The sequence below is a fragment of the Lissotriton helveticus genome, chromosome 5_1 (assembly GCF_964261635.1).
Source record: "Lissotriton helveticus chromosome 5_1, aLisHel1.1, whole genome shotgun sequence".
Lineage (NCBI taxonomy): Eukaryota > Metazoa > Chordata > Amphibia > Caudata > Salamandridae > Lissotriton > Lissotriton helveticus.
Window position 1 is genome coordinate 1,233,924,919 of NC_136065.1, and position 20,965 is coordinate 1,233,945,883.

Here is a 20,965-nt window from a genome sequence, read left to right on the forward strand (position 1 = left end):
TTGACTAAAGAGTTGTTGTGGTCGTTCCAATGAAGGTTGAAATCCCCCAGGAAAATCTGTGTATGATGACGTCCAGTGTTCGTTGTGATCAGATCCATGAGGTGCTCAGAAAAGGTGAGGTTGTCTCCTGGAGGATGGTAGAGAATATGTAGGGAGCAAACAGGGTTAGCTTCGCTGATGATATCAAGACAAAGGTACTCACAGGAGGAGAATAGAGGTGAACTGGCTCTATTGATTGCAAGATTGCTACGGTGAATACACACAAGTCCACCCCCTGTTTTGCCAATCCCGTCTAGCCTAATGATATGGTAGTTAGGGGGAACTAGAATGTCAATGAGTGGTGAGGAGGAGTCTGATAACCAAGTTTTGGTGAGTATGATCAAGTCTAGGTCATGTGCGATGATGAGGTCTGCAATGTCTGAGGCATGTCTGGGGGCCGATCTGCAGTTCAGAAAAGTGCATTTAAGCCGAGGAGTGATGAGGGAGGAAGAGGGGTCGGGAGTGAGTGAGACTTTTTTAGATTATCAGGAACGATACCTCTATCATTCTGTTTGGAGGACCTGTGGGGATTGAGAGGAATAGTAGGGAAGGGAAGATATGTGGGGGCTGCATGGGTCAGGGGTGCAATATCATATGAGTGTAGGAGAGAGCTTATGTCGTACGAAGAGAGAGGGTTGACGCTGAGATGAGGACGGGTGATAGAGTTACGTGAGGGGATAGATGTCCAATAGGGAGGGTTCTGTTTGCAAGGAGGAGGGGGATGGGTGAGGGGTTTGTAGGGTGACGAAGCTTTAGGGGGTAAAGGGTTCCTGAGTTGTTTAAAAAATAACTTTGAAGGAATGGAGATCATCTTTGATTTGAGGTAGAGTAATCCTAATCTTATTCAAGGTGAAGATTGGAACAGAAGAGGCGTTGGTGTTGGAGTGACAAGAGGGTTGGGATTGGGGCTGAGTGACTCGGTTAGGAGTGAGATCAGATGAAGGTACAGGTGGGGAAGGGGGGGCGGTGATGAATGGAAAGTAGTGCACATTGAAGGCAAAGGTGTAAGGGAACTGGAAATGGCTAATGAAGGGAGGAGAGGTATGATGGTTGGAATATTATTGGGAAGAGAGAGGTCACAACTTGGAGTCAGAGGTGGAACGACTACTGTGCCGGGTGCGTGAGGGGATTCAGTGGGAGGGGAATGGTTTCTGTTTGGAGCAAGAGAGGGATCGACAGCTGTGGAGGGTTCTTGGGGGGAATTAATGGGAGGGGAATGGTCTCTGTTTGGAGCCAGAGGAGGGACAACTACTGTGCAGGGTTCTTGGGGGGTTTCAATAGGAGGGGAATGGTCACCGTTCAGAGCCAGAGATGGGACGACTACTGTATAGGGAGCGTGAACGGAAGTGATACAGGGTAGAGGGAGGACTAAGGGGTTGTTATGAGATAGGGGGGCGGTAGGGGGAGGGATGGTGGGGGAAGAGGGACAAGAAGTGAAAGGGGCTGTGGACATAGTGGGAAGCCTGAGAAATTGTGCAAGAGGTGAATTAGAAGATAAGGTAGAGTAGGTTGGAGGCGTGAGAGGGTTAGGGGAAGAGAGTGGGGGGTGCTGGAAGGTGATAGAGAGAGGTTGAGGGAGGAGTGAGGAGCAGCGCTCAAGGATGGAAGGGGGGTAGGGGATGGGAAGGTAGCAAGGAGGTTAGGGGAGGTGGTGGCCGGAATGTTGGGAGATTGGGTCAGTTGGGTAAGTTGGGAGGAGGTAGGAGGATTAGACACATAATCTTTTATAGTGGAGAAGATGTTATCAAACAGATTTAGACTGCGGTCTGTGGATTGAATGAAAATAATTCCGTTGTTGTAGATTGTGAAGGTGGCTGTGGCGTGGAAGAACTGTGATGAAGCAGTGTAGATCATGAGACTGTGCGCTGATTTCTTCGATGAGGAGATTGAGAATAAGGCTAGGAAAGCTTTCCTCCATTGGGATCTACGTCTAGTGAGGAAAATGATATCAGTGGTCGTAATTCCATTATGTGGTGTGAAGTAAGGGTCAGCAAAGGGCGTTTCTGGGTGAGATTTAAAAAGTTGTGTTTGAAGCGTTTGGCTGATTTTTTGGTGAGTTTGGGAGGGTAGATGATTTTTTAGGTGTGAGTGCCTGTAGGTTCCATTATGAGAGTAGTGAAACCGGGAAAGAGGGGAAAAGACCTGTGTAATAAGGATGCGTAGAAACAGGGGACGGGAGGAGGGAGAGGAGGGAGAGGAGAGGCTTAAATCAGAATTTGAATAGTAAGGGAGAGTGATAAGATAAATAGTAAATAGAGGAGAAAGGGTACCAGGACAGTGGACGAATCATAAGTAGGATAACAAAGGGGCATTAATGTAGTCCTAATGATAATATTAACCTAAAACAGGTGGGTCACAGAAAAATCCTAATACTATAGATAGAATCGAAGAGGGATTGAGGTCAAGAAATAAACAGTCCCTTAAAGAAAATTTCAATAGTACATAAAAAATATTTTATATCAAAGAGTTCTTTTGTACAAACATGTGGAATGTTCTCTTCTTCTGCCTATACATTCAGAAGGCAGATTTCCTACTTTGTAGTGTCTTGTGCAATTCCCCAGAATAAAAATGAGCTTCCATTCGGCGTTCAGCTTTTCAGAATTGTGCAAGTACACACAAAAAAGATCAGGCCAGGTAGAATGCCTGAGGGAGTTCATGCCCACAGGATTTAGAGATGTCTGATGGCCAACAGACATCTATTGAATTGGCAGGTTCACGTTATGTTGGTTCCTGTTAATGGACTGAAAGTTAATGGGCGGCTCTGTCAACATGAAAGAGACTTCCAGCAAACATTCAATGTTTTCTTTTTCTTTTCAAAAACTAAATCCCAAAGTGGGAAGTGGGAAGTAAAATAAAAAGAGCAATGACCACTTCACCATGGGAATTTTCTCGTACAGCATGCAAGGCATTTTTCAGTTTCACTACCCTTCACACCCAGGTTTCACCTGGTGGTGACTGTGGTAAATCTTGATATTTCCTTGCCTACTGTAAATAAACTGGATGGAAAATTGGCCAAACCTCTGACATCCCTAACTCTGTCAGGCCGTTTGAGGTGTATGTCAGCAGCACAGATGGAGTGGTGGAGTGGTCCCCATTGTCAACATACTGAATGCCCTTTTGTCTATAAATGAGGTGAGTGGGCCTTCAGTTTGGCTGATAGGGTACTTCGTCACCCACACAATGGAGTACCCTCTCTTTCAAACTTTACATTGGTCCCATAGTCTACACCACAGTTTTCGGTTGATTGTTGTACTCCATTTTAATTATGATCTGATTTTACTTGTTCTCTACAATTTGTTTTGATGATATAGGTTTTTCAATATAACAAATTAACTCTATTGGATATTTTTCTGATTATATAAGCTTGGAGACAAAGATAGTTTACTGATTACATAAGCCTTTGTAGATGGCTAAATATGTCTCTTACCATGACATAAACTACACAGGCTTATTTCAATCACTGATTACCTCCTCACCTAACTTCACATCAACTCAACCCCCTCTTGTTCTATTTGGATGACATGAGGTCTGATATAAAATGACAGAGCAGACTAGGTTTGTTGTACAGATCCTCCCCTTGCAGATGTGCACAATGGCACTAAGTGTCAATGAAGTAAATCTGGATTCAATTCCCCGGCCTCAGAATTGTACACTGGGCAGGCACCAGCAACAAATCACCAATATTGACTGAAGTTAAAGTAGGTTGATGGTATCGACCAACAAATATGGCTGAACACAACTGTGTACAGTCAAAACAAGGGAGGAGGAATCACACTGCCTGGCATACTAGCAGTGGCATGACAATAGGCCCCACAGTGCCCGCTGTGCAGGAGCCCCCTAATTCCAAATATGGCTGAACACAACTGTGTAAAGTAAAAACAATGGAAGAGGGATCACACTGCCTGGCATTGTGTTAAATGCATGGATTCATAACACTCACTTCAATTTAAAGCCTTTAATGTTCACCATTTTTGGTGCAGTCAGTACTGTGTATCTCAAGACACATTTTTCAGGATGCTTGTTATTCAACAATGTTAAAAACTGAAAACTTTCAACTCAAGTGAGTGTAATATTATACTGCATTTGCAGCAAAGCATGTGGGTGTATTGTGTAATGGTATGACTGGCAGGGTCATGCCTCTTCCTTGTGTGATTGGCTCCTTGGTGAGCTGTTGGGCTGACAAGATCTGGGATTCACCTACGCTCTGCAAGTGGTGTGGAAATATGAGAAGGACATAAGCAGCATTTCCAGCACCCACCAGCTTTTCTTGTCTACTAAAGTAGGTCAAATATACTGAAACACATGTCGAGAGATGCACAGCACTAGCAGCACAAGCAATAGTGAAAACTAAAGCCTTTCATCACAAGTGAGTGTTATTATACACAGCATTCTCCATAATGCTTCTGGGCCAGTCGTGTGCTGGTATGCCAGGCAGTGTTCTTCCTCCTCCATATACAACAGTGTTCAGTCTCAGCTTATGAACCAACGTATAGACATGCACGGATTTATTTGTAATTGTTAAATGAATATAGATAATGAGATTTCAGAGACCCTTTATGTCGACAGCCTGTGCTTGTCTCTACTTAAAGTTCAGTCTTGGAACATTTTTAAAAGGTTCTTGTATTTATTTAATTCCTGTATGATGAACTTACCTGAGGGTTTGGGCGTTGAGCCTAACACACCTGTGAAGAAGAAAAACAACATTATATTGTTACGCCTTCCTATAAAGATATAAATTATAACACATGGCACCCCATCGCAGAAATTGTCATTATTATCCCATGACATGTTATACCAGGTTCTCTTCCTACCCAATGATAACATTTTTGGCGTGGCGAGCAATTTTCATTTACAGAATCCTTTTGTACAAACAAATGTGCATAATTCCTTCTTCTGCCCATGCATTAAAAAAGGAGATTTTCCACACTTGTAGTGATTTGTATGATGCTCCATATAAACAGGAGAGGTTTCTGTCTTAGGGTGATTGGGCGTTGCTCCAGTAATAATTTGGCCCTCTATTAAATGTAAACATAATAAATGTAAACGCTGTCAACACTCAACAATATATTTTTCTTATTCAGCCTGTCCTATTCTCACTGTGCCACTGGATTCAAACTAGCCTAACTGATGAGGGATGATACCATGAAACCAGTACAAGGATACTTGTTTCTGCTTGAGAGAGGACCTGACGATGGATTTTAACCCAGATAACTTGACGGTGTAGGGGGGTGTTTGATTAGTTCTGCATTGCATCATGTGTGTGTCTTTTGGGATAAAATAAAGAAGCATGCACACACGAGACTCCATATGGAAAACCTGACAAGACTGAGAATGTTGGGGGACACACTGATTGAAGCCCACATAAGTAACACATACTGCAAATTAATAAAGAAACATAATCAAGCAGATAAGAGGAATAGGCACATACTGTCAAAAATAATTGATTGTATTAATTTCTGTGGTGCTTTTGTACTGCCCTTACTAGGGCATGATAAATCTGAAAGTTCCTTAAATTCAGGTATATTCAGAGGCCTTGTAGATTTAACAGCAAGCACAGTGAAAAGGAAGCACATTTTAACAAATGCTACAGTCTTATGGGTACCTCTAAAATGAATCAAAATGAACTCCAACAGTTGAAAAACACAGACAATGTGACTATTTAGACTGGTGACACCACTGACATGGCCAATAACACAGACCAAATTAATCTTTCAGTGCCTTGACCATGCAAGTAAAGTTTTGGAGAGGTTCTATGGTTTTACAAATTTAAGAGACTAGTGCAGAAACCATTACTGAAGCTATACATCATAAAATGAATTTGATTATTTCTGAGCAGCCTTAAAAACAAAAACGTATTGAACAAAGCTATGATGGTGCTTTAGTAATGCCTCATGTTGACATTATACATCTAGTTACAAGACTACAAAAAATATACTTTCTTTGTGCAAAGAGTTACCAGTCAGTTTGTCACCAGCATGAAGTCAGGGAAGTGATTGACCAGAGACTGCTAAACAATTCTAGTTTCTCAAAACACAGAAAAAACATCAGCAGTCTGGTCCAAATTGCATAGGAGATATGTGACACTATAGTTGTGCATGCAAAATAAAGTTTTTGCTTTCCAAAGCATTTGGGGAGTACCACATCACTAAAGAGGGATCGTTTTTCAAAATATGACACTTGCTTCATTGAGCAAGCCCTGAATGTGGAAGCTTATCCTACGGTAAAAAAAGAGGATCAAACAACTGAATTTACTGTACTGTACATAATGCATGTGTATCAGGAGACCACTGGTGCCATGTTTTTTGCTTGGTTTAATTAAAAATCCTGATATGGAAAAGTTACCTAAAGAGAGAGTGGCTTTTTTTAAAATAGTAATTACCACTTGATTGACAAAAGCAGAGTCAGAACAATGTTTTTCCACTTTAAACAGAATTAAGACATTCCTGAGGAACACCATGACTGAGGAAAAGCTGAATTCTTTAGCAATGCTTTCTATATAGAGAGACATTGTTAAGAGAATACTACACTGTATTCATTGAAATGTTTTGCAGCTATTAAAGACAGATATGCTGATTTTGTCACAAAAAGAGAACACTATGTTAATCCTAATATTTCTTGAATGCTTTTAGTTTGTGACCTGCTCAGCTGTTCCTCCTCTGCTGCACAGATATTGGAGACACTGAAATCACTGGTGTATGCCTGATTTCAATCTGTCTAATGTTTACTTTGCCATTAGTTGCTCTCAAGGAGACAAACAGTGCCTTGTAGGATGCCCTACTACCCTTTAATGTTTATTCTTTGCTATGTCACTGTGTCCAATCCGACAAATCACTATAGCTTGTATTTCCTCAGTAGATTTACTTCATAAAGGTGTATCAATAAATAAAGCTGTGAGGTGCTCACATTGTTATCTCAAAGTCTATTATGAGGTTCTGTGGTTATTTTGAATGAGCAGCTGGCTATGTTATTATCATATGTGATATCCTTATTGATGTCATAACTACACTTTCACAATTACTTTAACCTTCTTGCTTTCTCAAATTTGCTTGAAAATGCACCATTTGCCCATGCTTTTTTCAAAATGTTGTTGGGGGGGAAACCCCCCCTGAACTCCCCTTATGCCATTCATGCGCACTCGCTCACCACAATGCACTCAGCCACAACCTTTACCCCTCACCACTTTCAAATGTCACCAGCCACCACTGTCTATAAATGAGGAGTGTCCCTTTGGACTTCTATGTTTCCTTATTGCCGAGTACACACAGAAAAAACCAGGACAGGCAGGAGATACTTAAAGTCTAGAAGACATGGGGTAGCCTTAGCCCAACGCGAGGGGTTTACTCTGGGAGTAGGTATGATGTGTCCCTCTTTTTCCCCACCTACCCACAGACTGTTCTCTTGTCCTTTAGGGTAGGCTAGTGTGCTTGTGTGTTATTAGCATAATCCCCTTCTAAAGCGAAGCAACGGAAATATATGCACAAACCTTGCTGCAATTCCAGGGCTAACAAATGACAAGGTTTGCTCACACAAAGACCATGCCTTGTTTCTGTAAAGTATCTGAAGACCCCTACAAAGATGGCTATAGTCATGAACCTCCCTTTGTTCAGGTATTTATAATGACTTGTTAAAATCGGAATTATTCTGGATTATGCAATCTACTCTCCTTAGATTTAACCCCAATGCAAAAATAAATCTGTTCTTGATATGAATTAATCTCTATGTTCTGCACTTACCTGGGTTTTTAGGTGTTGGGGGTAGAGTACCTATTAGAAAGAAACATATTGCCTATTAAAGCCACTAATTATAAAATTAAGAAAAAATCAGTTAATCAACTTAATGCTCTCATCTTGCCTTTGTTCTACTTTGTAATGTCATTGAGACATTTTTTTCAGTTAAGCAAGAATAATCATCAAATTAAGATTTATTATGAATCTCTGCAATATGAAAGTGCAATTATGTACTTGATCATGATTGCTAAGAGTAATGGAAAATCATATGTTGTCCCTTTTGTTTAGAACAGCAGCCTAGACAGACACTCCCCATACACTTGCAAAAATTACCAGTAAATCGGAACACTCCACAAAGATGATCATGGCTATTGTGAAACCCTTGACCAGAGCAGTAGAGGTATGAAACAGGACTGTGACTGGTTATAGCATTGTATGGTAAAATCTAATTCTCTGTTTGCTAGAAAAAAGGCTCTAGCAAGAGACCACATGACATAGATGTTATCCATAATATTGGTATGGTAAATGAAATTATGTTTGGGTATTCGCTTCAGGATTTAGCACTTTTTCCACAAGTCATATTTTTCTTAATTTGTTCTCTATTTCTGCAATTCAGGCCCTAGTCTGCATGAAAAGAAGTTCCATATTCAGGGAACTGGATTGTTTTTTTATGACATTTGTCAATTGTTAAGTATATGGTGGATTAAGTCGTAAGTGGGGTAGATCCTTAATTATGAAGAAAATACAGCGACCTCAGTGTCCTTGCCCTTGCTATTTTCATGAACATGCCAGCTCTAAGCAAAGTAAAGTACTCCACTGGCCTGAGGGAGTATTTTCCCACCAAATTTATAGATGCCGTTAAGCCATTGGGCATCTCCTGCATTTGGCATGATTCACCGTCACAGTGGTTCCTGTCAATTCAATGAATGTTTGAAGGAAGGCTCTGTCAATATGACATAGCTTTCCTGAAAACATTCATTAATGTTTTCCATTATCCAGAATTAAATTATAAAGTATGCTTTTGTTGTCAAAAATAAAAATGCAATGCCCCCTTACCACGGAAATTGTCTCCCATGGCTTACAGGGCATTTTGCAGTCTTTAATGAGTCTTTAACACCAGGTTTTACCTGGTGGTGACTGGCAGTGAAATCTTGCTATTTCATCGCACACAAGAATTGGCAAAACCTCCACTAGCCCTTAGCCTGTTAGGCCATCTGTGGTATATGTTGGGAGCAGAGATGGAGAGGTCACGGTTGTCAATATTTTGAATTCCTACTGTCTCTAAATGAGGCAAGCGGACCTTTAGATTGGCGGATAGAGCACTTTGTCACCTTCATGACGGGGTACCCCCTGCCAAACTTTAAACTAGGATCATAGCCTACACCACAGTTGTGGGTTAAATGTTGTACTCTATTTTCATTATGATCTGATTTTACTTATTCTTAACATTCTGTTCTATATGATATAGGTTTTTCAATACAATAAAAGAACTCTTTTAGATATTTTACTAATTACATAAACCTGGGGCGACAGATATTTTGCTAATCACATAAGCCTTGGAAGACAGATATTTTACAGATTACATAAGCCTGGGGAGATAAATAAATATGTCTCTTCCCAGGACGTAAACTACACTGGCTTCTCTCGATCGCTGATTCCCTCCTTACCTAATTTCACATCAACTCACCCCACTTCCAGCTTCTATTTAAAGGACTTGAGGTCTGATATAAAATGACAGAGCAAGCTGGGGTTGTTGTGCAGATCCTTCCTTGAAGATGCACATTGATTGTCAGTGCTGGATATCTGGATTCAGCCCCACTTTCTCAGATTTGTACAGTAGGCATGCACCAACTCCAAACACCCAATATGGACTACAGTCAAAATAGAGTGAAAGTATGACCAACAAATATGGCTGAACACAACTTTGTACAGTTAGAACAGGCGAGGAGGGATCCCACTGCCTTGCATAAAAGCAGTGGCGTAACACTAGGCTTGCAGTCCCCATGTTGTGGGATGCACCCTAAATCCAAATATAGCTGAACACAACTGTGTACAGTAAAACAAGGGAAGAGAGATCACACTGTCTGGCATACCAGCCACAATTTGCCCAAATGTATTGCATTAAATGCAGTGATTCATAACATTCACTTCAATTGTATATCTTTAGTGTTCACCATTGTAAAGGCAGTCAGTGGATTGAATGACTTTACAATGCATTCCATTGTAACGCAGGCCTTTACCATGCATGCGTTACAATGCGAAGGCCACCACCACGCATTTTCTTTACCACGAAAATGCCTTTTGCATGCATACTTTTACAATTATTTTCGTTGTTAAACTATGCATGTTAATGGCATTTTCATGTTAAAGGATATCTCAGATACCTTCAAAATAACCCTAAAAATGTACACTTTAAATTTACCTCCTGTGCAACACCACCCCCTCATTCCCCCTTACCTCGCCTCTCCATGATCTTCCGAGGTGACGTTGCATGTCGTTAAGAGGAGCGGAAGTGTCTTTCCATTTCCTCTAACAACGCCAATTGCCTCCACATCTTTTTTTTCTTTATCTTAAAATGACGGAAGAGGGGCGTTTTTTGGGGGGTGCCCCCAAATCCCCTTTCTTATACTTATTTTTTTTTTTGGGGGGGGAGACCCCTCAATGTCCCCCCTTATTATTTGTTTTCCTTTAACACATATGCTTTTCCTATGTATCTCGTACTAAAGGTATGGGTGGTAAAGGCTATTTGTTGTAACCACGCATGCGTTGTAATGCATGCGTGGTTATGGTTATGCGTGGAAATGGCCGCATTGCAGTGGCCGTTTCCCCAGTCAGGGATGTGTATCAGTATGCTTGCCCTTCAACAATGGTGAAAGCTGAAGATTTTCGACTCAAGTGAGTGTAATCATATACTGCATTTACCACAATACATCCGCGTGAATTGTGAGTTGGTATGTCAGGAAGGGTGATCCCTTCTCCTTATGTGACTGACTCCTTGGTGAGTTGTTGGGCCGACAAAATCTGGGATGCACCTACACTCTGTGAATGGTGCAGGAATCTGAGAAGGGCGTAAGCAGCATCCCTCCCGCACCCCCTAGTTTTTCTTGTCTACATCAGTAGGACAAATATCCAGAAACACTTGTTGAGAGATACCCAACACTGGCTGCACCAGGAATAGTGATAAACTAAACACTTTCAACTAAAGTGAGTGTTAGTATACAATGTATTTCCCTGAATGCTTCTGGGCCAGTTGTGTACTGGTATTCCAGGCAGTGTGCCCCCTCCTCCGTCTACAACTGTGTACGGTGTCAACTTGCCGAACCAACTGATAGACATACACTATCATGTTTGCAAATGCTAAATGAATATACCCAAACAGATTTCAGAGACTCAATCCTGTCCACAGTCTGTGCTAGTCTCTACTGAAAGTTAAGTCCTGGGACATCTTCAAAATGTTCCTGAATTCATTTATTCACTGAATGCGGCACTTACAAGAGGGTTTAGGCATTGAACCTAACAAACCTGTTAGGAATTAAAGTAACATTATATTATTACAGCTTTGTATGAAAATATAAATTATAACAGGTGGCACTCCATTGCAGACACTGACATTATTCGCCTGTGACATGTTATACCAGGTGCTCTTTTTATGTAAAGATAGCATTTTTAGTGTCGGGTACAATTTACTCTCACAAATCCCTGTCGTACAAACAAAAGTGCGTGTACTCTTCTACTGACAATGCATACATACAAATTTGCTTTTCCTCATTTGCAGTGACTCGTGGGATGCCCCATAGAAATGAGAAGCTTTCTTTCAGCCTTCTGTGTTTTCTTAATAAACAAGTACACACAGAGAAAACGAGATCAGGCAGGAGAAGCTTACTGTCTGTAACACATGGCGTAGCATTATTCCAACACAAGGAGTTGGTCTGTGAGGGGGCATGGTGTATCCCTCTTCCTCCCACCTACCCACAGTCTGTTCTCTTGCCCTACCCATGATCCCATGGCCAACCTATACGGTTTGCTCATGCACACACCACGCCCTGTGTTTGTGGAGTATCTTAAGACCCCTCCCGGAATGGTTACAGTCAGGAACTTCACTTGTCCTTGTTCAAGTTTTTCTAATGGGCTGTCAAAATCAGAATTACTCTAGATTATGCTCTCTACTCTCCTTAGACTTAACCCGAATTAGAAAATAAATCTGTACTTAACTTGATTTAGCTCACACTCGACCAAAAGGAATCCAAGTTCTTTACCTGGGCGCCAGTTATGTTACAGACAGACATTCATTTTGTTAGGCACGGGAAGATAAGGTGATGTTGAGATCCCTGCTGACACTCAAAACCGGTTCTCAAGCTCTGGGTTCAACCGCCCTAGCCATTGTGCCACATTCTTTCTTTTCTTTTCTTTGTGCTGCACTTACCAGGGGCTTTGGCTGTCGGTGGTAGATCACCTATTAGGAGGAAAAATATTGCTTATTACTGCCATTAATTATCAACCGAATGCTCTTATCCTGCCTCTGTGCTACTTTGTAATGTAATTGAGCCAATTTCAGTTAAGCAAGAATGAACATCAAAATAAGAATTGAACCCCTTCCCTCATCATGATGGAACCACGCCGTCATGAGCCACGGGCGCCGTTTGCTCATGACGGCGTGGTTCCATCATGTTGCGGCCGCTACGCCCACCCAGCACTGATTCCCCGCCTGTGCGGGCAAATTAGTGAGTGGGCGGAGTTGTGACGGAACCACGCAGTCATGAGCACAGCGCACCCATGGCTCATGAGGGCGTGGTTCCCCCCCCCAGCGCCGTGGCAGAATTACCGCCACAGCCAAGGGGTTAAATTAATCTCTGCAATACAAAAGTGTAATTATGTACTTAAACATGATTGCGAGGAGTAGTAGAACATTGCATTACTTCCCTTTCGTTTAGAACAGCAGCCTAGACAGACCACCTCCCCCACACTCAAAAAAGAACTGAAACTCAGAACACTCTACAAAGAAGATCAGGGGCATTGCACTGCCCTTTGCCTAGAACAGTAAAGATCTAAACGAGGGATGTCTCTGGTTATAGCATTGTGTGGTAAAAATCAAATTCTCTGTTTGCTAGAGATAGGCTGTATCAAGAACCTACACAACATTAATGTTATCCATAATATTGGTATGGTAGAGGTCATTTTGGTGGGTTTCTCCTCTGGATTTAGCACTTTCTCCACAAGTCAAATTATTTTTAATTTCTTCTGTATTTCCGTAATTCAGGCTATGAGCCTGCATAGAACATCAGTTCTATATTCAGGGCACTGCTGACATCGGCCAATTATTCAGCATATGGTGGATTAAGTAGTAAGTGTGGTAGATCCTTAATAATGTAGAAAATGCAGCTACCTCAAAATCACATAGTGCAGTGGCCCTTACTGTGTTCCTGAACCTGCCAGCTGTGAGCAAAGTAAAGCTCCCCACTGGCCTGAAGGAGTACCTGCCCATCAAATTGAGAAATGCATTCTGGCCAGTTGGCATCTCTTGCATTGGCAGCATTTACGGACACAGTGGTGGAGATGGTACTTCGTCACCATTACAACAGGATACCCTCAAATTTGGGTCCATGGTCTACACCACAGTTAATTGTTGTACTCTATTTTCATTTTGATCTCATTTTACTTATTGTTTACATTCTGTTCTGAATGATATTGGTTTTTCGAAATAATAAATTAACTCTATTAGATATTTTGCTAATTATATAAGCCTGAGGAGACAGATATTTTACTGATCACATAAGCATGGGGAGACGGCTAAATATGTCTCTTGCCATGTTCTAAACTACACAGGCTTGTCTCAATCACTGATTCCCTTCTCACCAAATTTGACTTCAACTCTCCCCCTTTCTCACTTCTATTTAAAGGACTTCAGGTCTGATATAAAATGACAGAGCAGGTTGGGTTTGTTGTGCAGATCCTCCCTTGAAGATGCACACAATAGCACTGAGTGGCAGTGCTGTATATATATAGTTATATATATAGTTTGACTATGGTGCACATTGGGGATTTTGTGTCCGTGCATGCCCACTGTACAAATCAGAGGCAGTGGGCCTGAATCTATATATATATATATATATATATATATATATATATATATATATATATATATATAGATAGATATATATAGATTCAGGCCCACTGCCTCTGATTTGTACAGTGGGCATGCACGGACACAAAATCCCCAATGTGCACCATAGTCAAACTAGGGTGAAAGTATTAACCAGAAAATATGGCTGAGCACACCTGTTCAGAGTCAAACCAAGGGATGAGGGGTCACAATGTCCAGCATATCAGCAGTGGCCTAAGAATAGCCCCTGCAGCACACACGTTGCAGTGGCCCCCTCCGGCACTCTGCATGGACAGAGGGGCCCTGGCCTGAGAACACTTGACTCGGTGCTATGTACGTTGCAGGGATGATCTTCAAGTTATGCTATTGCACTGCATAGCAGCACACAGTTTGCCCAAATGTCTTGTGTTCAATGCTTTGCTTTATAACATTCACTTCAATTGAACGTCTTTAGTGTTCACCATTGCTAGTGCATTCAGTACTGTGTATAGCTAGACACGTTTTTCAGGATGCTTGTCCTTAAACAATGGTGAAAGCTGAAGTCTTTCAACTCAAGTGAGTGTAATCATATACTGCATTTACCACAATGTATTTGTGTGAATTATGTGCTGGTATGGCAGGCAGTGTGCTCCCTCCCCCTTCTGTGATTAGCTGCTTGGTGATTTGTTGGGGCTGACCTATGTTTCACAAGTGGTGCAGAAACCTGAGAAGGGTGTGAGCAACATTTCTAGCACCCCCCAGTTTTACTTGTCTACTGTATTAAGACTAATATCCTGAAACACGTGTCAAGAGATACGCAACACTGTCAGCACCAGGAATGGTGAAAACGAAAGACTTTCAACTCAAGTGAGTGTTAGTATATACAACAGCTCCCATAATTCTTCTGGTACAATTGTGTGCTGGTATACCAGGCAGTGTACTCCCTCCTTCTCCTGCAACTGTGTACAGTGTGAGCTTGTCGAACCATCTTATAGACATGCACTATTGTGTCTGCAAGGGCTAAATGGATATACCCAATCAGATTTCAGAGACTCAATTCTGTCGCCAGCCTATGTTTGTCTCAACTTAAAGTTCAGTCTTGGGACATCTTTAAAAAAAAATTGGATTGATTTATTCACTGTATGCAGCACTTACCAGATGGTTTGGGAGTTGAACCTATCAAACCTGTAAGGAAGTAAAGTAACAATATATAGTTACTACTTTGAATGAAAATATAAATTATAAAAAATGGCATTTCATTGCAGACATTGCCATTATTATCCTGTATACACCAGGTGCTCTTTCTATGTAAGATAACATTTTTAGTGTGAGTGCAATTTTCTATCACAAAACCCTTTTGTACAAAAAAATCTGCATGTCCTTTTTTACTGACAATGCATTCAGAACTTAGTTTGTCCTCATTTGTAGTGAACCGTGGGATGCCCCATAGTAACGAGGTGCTTTCGTTCGGCCTTCTGCATTTCCTTGCTGTGAATGTACTCACAGAGTAAACCAGTGCAGGCAGAAGATGCTTAATGTCGACCACATATAGGGTAGCATTAGTCCAACTCCAGGGGTTTACTTTGAGAGTGAGCATATGTATCTCTTCCTGCCCACCTACCAACAGAAGGTTCTCTTGTCCTGTAGGGCAGAGCAGAGTGTAAATGTGCTATGATCATGATTAACCCTGGGCGTAGTTTGCGAAGTAGCGCTACGCGTAGCTACGCGAAGTGCACTTCGCACTACGCAAGCTACGTGAGGTGCGTAGTGTACTGTGCAAAATGCTGTTTGCACTGATTGCACAGTGCCGGATGCCTGTCCGCACTGTGCAATCAGTGCAAACTGCATCTTGCACACTGCAAGCGGTTGTCATCTGCCGCTCTAGTAGATTTATACTTGAGCGGCAGCTTTCTCATTGCGAGCAGTCACGAGCATACACGACCACTCGCAATGAGAAACCTGATCACCCCGCGTTGAGAATCTCGCCGGGAGGTTTATTTTCCACGCTCGCGATCGGCAACTTGATGTTGCTGATCAGGAACGAGGAAAAAGTCTCACCGGGATTTCATTTTGTTAGCTTGACTTAGCAGACCACGAGCAAGCAAAGAATGACCGCCGCACTACGCTACGCTATGCTATGCTACGCATGTTTGCACTGTTCTACATGCAATTTGCGTAGTGCAAAGTAGCGCAAACTACGCAAGCGTAGCGTAGTGCTTTGTCCAGGGTTAATCATGATCCCCTTCCAAAGCTCGGTCAGTGGAATTTATGCACAAACCCTGCCTGTGTTTAAAGAGAAAACCATCAAGGTTTTCTCATGCACAGACCACATCTTGTGTCTGTAGAGCATCTGAACACCCCTACAAAGGTGGCTTGTTCAGGTTTTTTAATGGCCTGTTCAATCAGAATTCTAAATTATGTACTCTACTTTCCTTAGATTAAAGCCCAAAGAGAACTCACATCTGTTCTTGACATGATTCATTCTCTAGGTGCTACACTTACCAGGGGTTTTGTCATTGATTATAACATTAAGAAAAATGCAGTCCACAACTAAATGCTCTTATCTTGCCTCTGCACTACTTTGTAATGAAAGTAAGAAGAATAAACATCAAAAAGAGATTTTACACGAATCACTGCAATATGGCAGTACACTTATGCACTTGATCATGCTTGATGAGAGTAACTGTATTAGGACCCTTTTGTTCAGACAGCAGCCTAGACAGACCCCCGTACACCTGCAAAAGTACTGTAAAAAGATAAACATGGCTATTGTGCTACCCTGGCACAGAACAGTAGAGCTCTGAAACTGGGCTGTGGCTGGTTATAGCATTGGATGGTAACATCTAATTCTCTGTTTGCTAGAGATAAGCTATATCAAGAGACTACACAACACAAATGTTATCCATAATAATAATATGATGAAGGAAGTTCTGTTTGTGTATTCTCCTTGAAATATACTACTTTCTCAAACAAGTCAAATGATTGTTCATTCCATCTGTATATCTGTCATTCAGACTTTTCACCTCCACAAATCGGCAGCGTTATATTCAGGGCACTGAGGGCCTTATTTATGAAGGCCTTGCGCCGCCGATGTGCCACTTTTAAAATGGGAAAAAGTGACGCACCGGCGGCGCAAGGCCTTCATAAATAAGGCCCCGAGTTTTTTTTGCTGACATCTGCCATTTCAGTAGTTGGTGGATTAAGTAGTAAGTGTGTTAAATACTTACTGATGTAGAAAAAAACAGATCGCGCTGAACCAAATAGTGCACTTACCCCGTCCATGTTCCAGAACATGCCAGCTATGATCAAAGTAAAGTACTCTTTTGGCCTGATGCAGGCCATGTCCCTGAATTTACAGATGTCCGCTGGCCTCTTGGATTGGCAGGATTCATGTCTAAGTGGTACCTTTTAATGCACTGACATTTTGACAGATGGCTCCTTCCCTATCTGTCACACTCTAAATCAGGCCCATAGTCTCTGCCATAGTTTTGTGTTAACTGCTGTCTTACAAAGTGGAAGAACTGGAGCAGCAGTATTTTACCTTCATAGATAGTTATATATGGTTGTGAGGCACTGGAAGTTTAGAGGACTATGTTATGTTTGCCTAGAAATGTAGCAACGTTTGACTTTGTAAAGTGAATACAGAGCACAATGGAAAACAACACAATAACAAACCACAATGAAAAATAACAATAGTCAAATAAAATTACAGTGCACAACAAAAATGAGTCAAACTTAAGGCAGCACAAAAAGCCCAGTAAAATTGCAGTACAACATAATAGCGCCTCAGATCGCTCTGTCTGCCACAGTTTAGAAAAATATAGCTCTGCAACAGGTTTAACATGTAAATGGCAACAGATCTCCTAAAATGTTTGAGCAGCCTAAGAGGTCAGGAAAATATACTGATACTGAAAATCTAAGTACAGATGAACTTCATACCATTGGGCAATCCTATGTCTCTGAACCTTTACTTCCCATTTCCCCTTTGCTGCCCCCACAAAGAAAGTGACTAGATGCATTTATGCATTACTGTTTCCACAAAGAATGTGCTATATATAGAAACCATACATCTCCTTTTTTTTTACCAGCGATGAATGGTGAACAGAAAATACACATTCTCTACTATTGCATCAGCAATGAATGTATGCATAATGGATGAGAGCCTTTCGGTATTCATTCCAGAGTGTGTGTAATGCTACAGCTTTAGTAATGACGCTTAACACGGCTTTTGCAGACATTATCACAAAGGATTTTAGAGTCCTTAATTTTATGACAAACTACAATTCTTTAATCTTTCAGTTTCACATCTACATATACAAAACAATTACATGATAGAATGGCAACTTGATATCTTAGGAAAAAGGAGAAAGTTAGTAGATTCATCATGCAAAGTGCTTTCAATGTGGCAGAGGAAAGCAATAAGGCAAGGATGTACTAAGGGCCTGATTACGAGCATAGGTGTTAACGATCCCAAGGGTTACATTATTTATCGAGTGTGATAAATAGCACGAGTTTTTGGGGACTAACATGCAGATTTTTGGGTTTAAGGCCAGAAAATCCAAATTGTATGGTAAACACTGTATGGTTGCCCTCTGTTAAATTTCTGCAGGTTCGACCTGATGAAATTTAACAGAGAATGAGTGTTTTAACACATCCGATAATTGTCAGATGTGTTAATCACCTAAGAATTCGTAATTCCAACCAGTGCATGAACGTGGGTTTTATTCAGAGGTTGGAATTAACCACCCAACTCATAGTCCGCCCTAGGATATCAGAATCTTATATCTCGCACAGGGGCATGACAAGGAAATTCACCGTCACGGTGGCTTAGAATTTATTTGGGGGAATTTTAATTTTCAGGTTGCCTTGAAAGATGAGAAACGAAGACCCTGACTCATCTCTAGTTGTAATTTTTCCAAAATGTGCGAGAAAATCCTGAGTAAGAGTGGTTTCGTGTGGCTGTTGTAACAAGGCGTTTGCACTGCAGGTGAAGCCATAAAGATGTCTCTATCTCCTTGGGATCCTGTTTCTTTTTAGTATGCAGGGTGTGTTCAGTTTAAGAGCCATAAAGAGTGCAATGGGATTTCTGTCTTCTTCCTCTGCAGGTGATGCACCAGTGTCAGAGCAAAAAAGAACAAGTTTTGCAAATATGCAACAGCCTACACCCATTCAGCGTGAAAATGGTAAGAGTGCAGTATGTAACTGCAGGTGCATTTTGGGCATATTGTCCCAAATATTTTCCTAATGAATGCTGCAGTAGTCATTAAAATATAGACCCCATTTCCATAGCAATATCCCCTACATTTGCATTGACAATTGTACACTCATTTCTACGGATACATTTTTAAAGCACACAAACATGTGGAAAGCTTTTCTTATGTTCTTTCCTAACATCTGCTATATTTTGAAATATTTGTACTGTGTATTAGCAGGTATTTACATTTTATTGAGTTATACATCTGTTTGCATCCTACAGCTTTTCTCTTAACACTCCCTTTAACAGCATGTCACCTCCGTCCTCACCTACACTCCACCCATAACTACGACTAACCACAACACAGCAGCAAACAACCTCCACCAATGGATCACCAACTGCGCCAACATTTTCAACCTACTCCCGAACACCAGGAGACAACACAGCAAGAAAGCCAACTGTCTCACCGTGGATCTCCGAGAATCCAAGAGCTCCTGCAGATGACTGGAGAAGACGCGGAGAAACAGCAAAACCCAGGAAGCATGATCTGCCTCCAAAACCGCCACCACAGTACACCACCAACTAATCAAAGCAATGAAGAAAAACTTCACCCAAGACAGAATCCTCTCCAATGCCCACAACTCCAATGAACTCTTCCCCATTATACAGACATTTTCCAAACCCAACAGCAAAACTTCAATGACCATGACCACAGAACCACCTCTATTCCTACCTCCAACGATGGCACCCAACAGACCCTCCTCACCTGGACCACTCTCACTACAGAAGACACCTTAAAGACACTGAAGAGCATCCACTCCGGAGCACCTTCTGACCCATGCCCACCACACATCTTCCACAGGGCAGCCACCACCATTGCACCAGAGCTATGCCAAACTATCAACTGCTCCCTCGAGACCACCACATTTGCAGACAACTGGAAGCATGCTGAAGTCAACCTTCACCTAAAAGAGCCCTCCGCAGAACCCAAGGAGCTCAAGAACATCAGGCCCATCTAACTGCTTCCTTTTGCCGCCAAAGTCATTGAAAAGACTGTCAACACCCAGCTACCACACTTCATAGAAACCAGCAGAATCCTAGACACCTCTCAATATAGATTAAGGAGCAACCACAGCATAGAGACTGCCCTCCTTGCCGCCACCAACGACATCCGTGCCCTTCTCATCCAAGGTCACATGGCAGCCCTCATCCTCCTGGACCTATCAGCAGCCTTTGACATTGTCTCCCACTGCACACTAGCCATCAGACTCCACGACACTGGCAAAGCCTTAGACTGGATACAATCTTTTCTATCAGGCAGAACACAGAGAATAAGACTGCCTCCCTTCCTCTCAGAACTGACAGAGGTCAGATTCAGAGTACCCCAATGGTCCTCCCTCAGCCCCACACTCTTCAACTTTTACATGCCCCCCCTCGCAAATATCATCAGAAATCATGGGCTCAATAATTGTTTCCTATGATGATGACACCCATCTCAACCTCTCCCTCACCGAGGAACCCGACATCACCAGGTGCAATTTCCAAGAACGGATAAAGGCTATCGCAACCTGGATAAGCAACAGCTGCCTGAAGCTAAACTCAGAGAAAACAGAAGTCCTCAACCTCATCTTCATCCCCTCTGCATGGGACAACACCTGGTGGACTCCCACCCTCGGAAACTCTCCCACCCCAATAGACCATGCACGCAACCTCTGCATCATATGTATTTATTTATTTAGAAGTTTTGTATGGTGCTAGCTGGACCTGAGGGTATCAGAGCACTTCCCCGAAGGTACAACAATGAGCAATTTTTGGCAAAGACAAAATATGCCACTTACAAACTTAAGAGCATTATAGACATAGTTACAATACAGATCTTTTGGTCGAGCAAGAGGGGCGAGGCTGAGTGGTTTCAAGAAGAGGAGT

The 20,965-nt window shown here is 41.9% G+C and overlaps 1 protein-coding gene across 7 annotated transcripts in view; it reads right to left on the minus strand.

Annotated features, from left to right (window-relative positions):
- The window catches only part of LOC144755244 (uncharacterized), a 305,633-nt gene that overhangs the window by 19,456 nt on the left and 265,212 nt on the right, over positions 1-20,965 (minus strand). For all 7 annotated transcript variants that reach the window (XM_078643985.1, XM_078643983.1, XM_078643981.1 and 4 more), the window contains 4 exons: positions 15,001-15,030; positions 12,190-12,219; positions 7,773-7,802; positions 4,692-4,721 (listed from right to left, as the gene is read on the minus strand). In XM_078643985.1, coding sequence (XP_078500111.1) covers positions 4,692-4,721; positions 7,773-7,802; positions 12,190-12,219; positions 15,001-15,030 — 120 coding nt within the window. The remainder of the gene's footprint in view (positions 1-4,691; positions 4,722-7,772; positions 7,803-12,189; positions 12,220-15,000; positions 15,031-20,965) is intronic.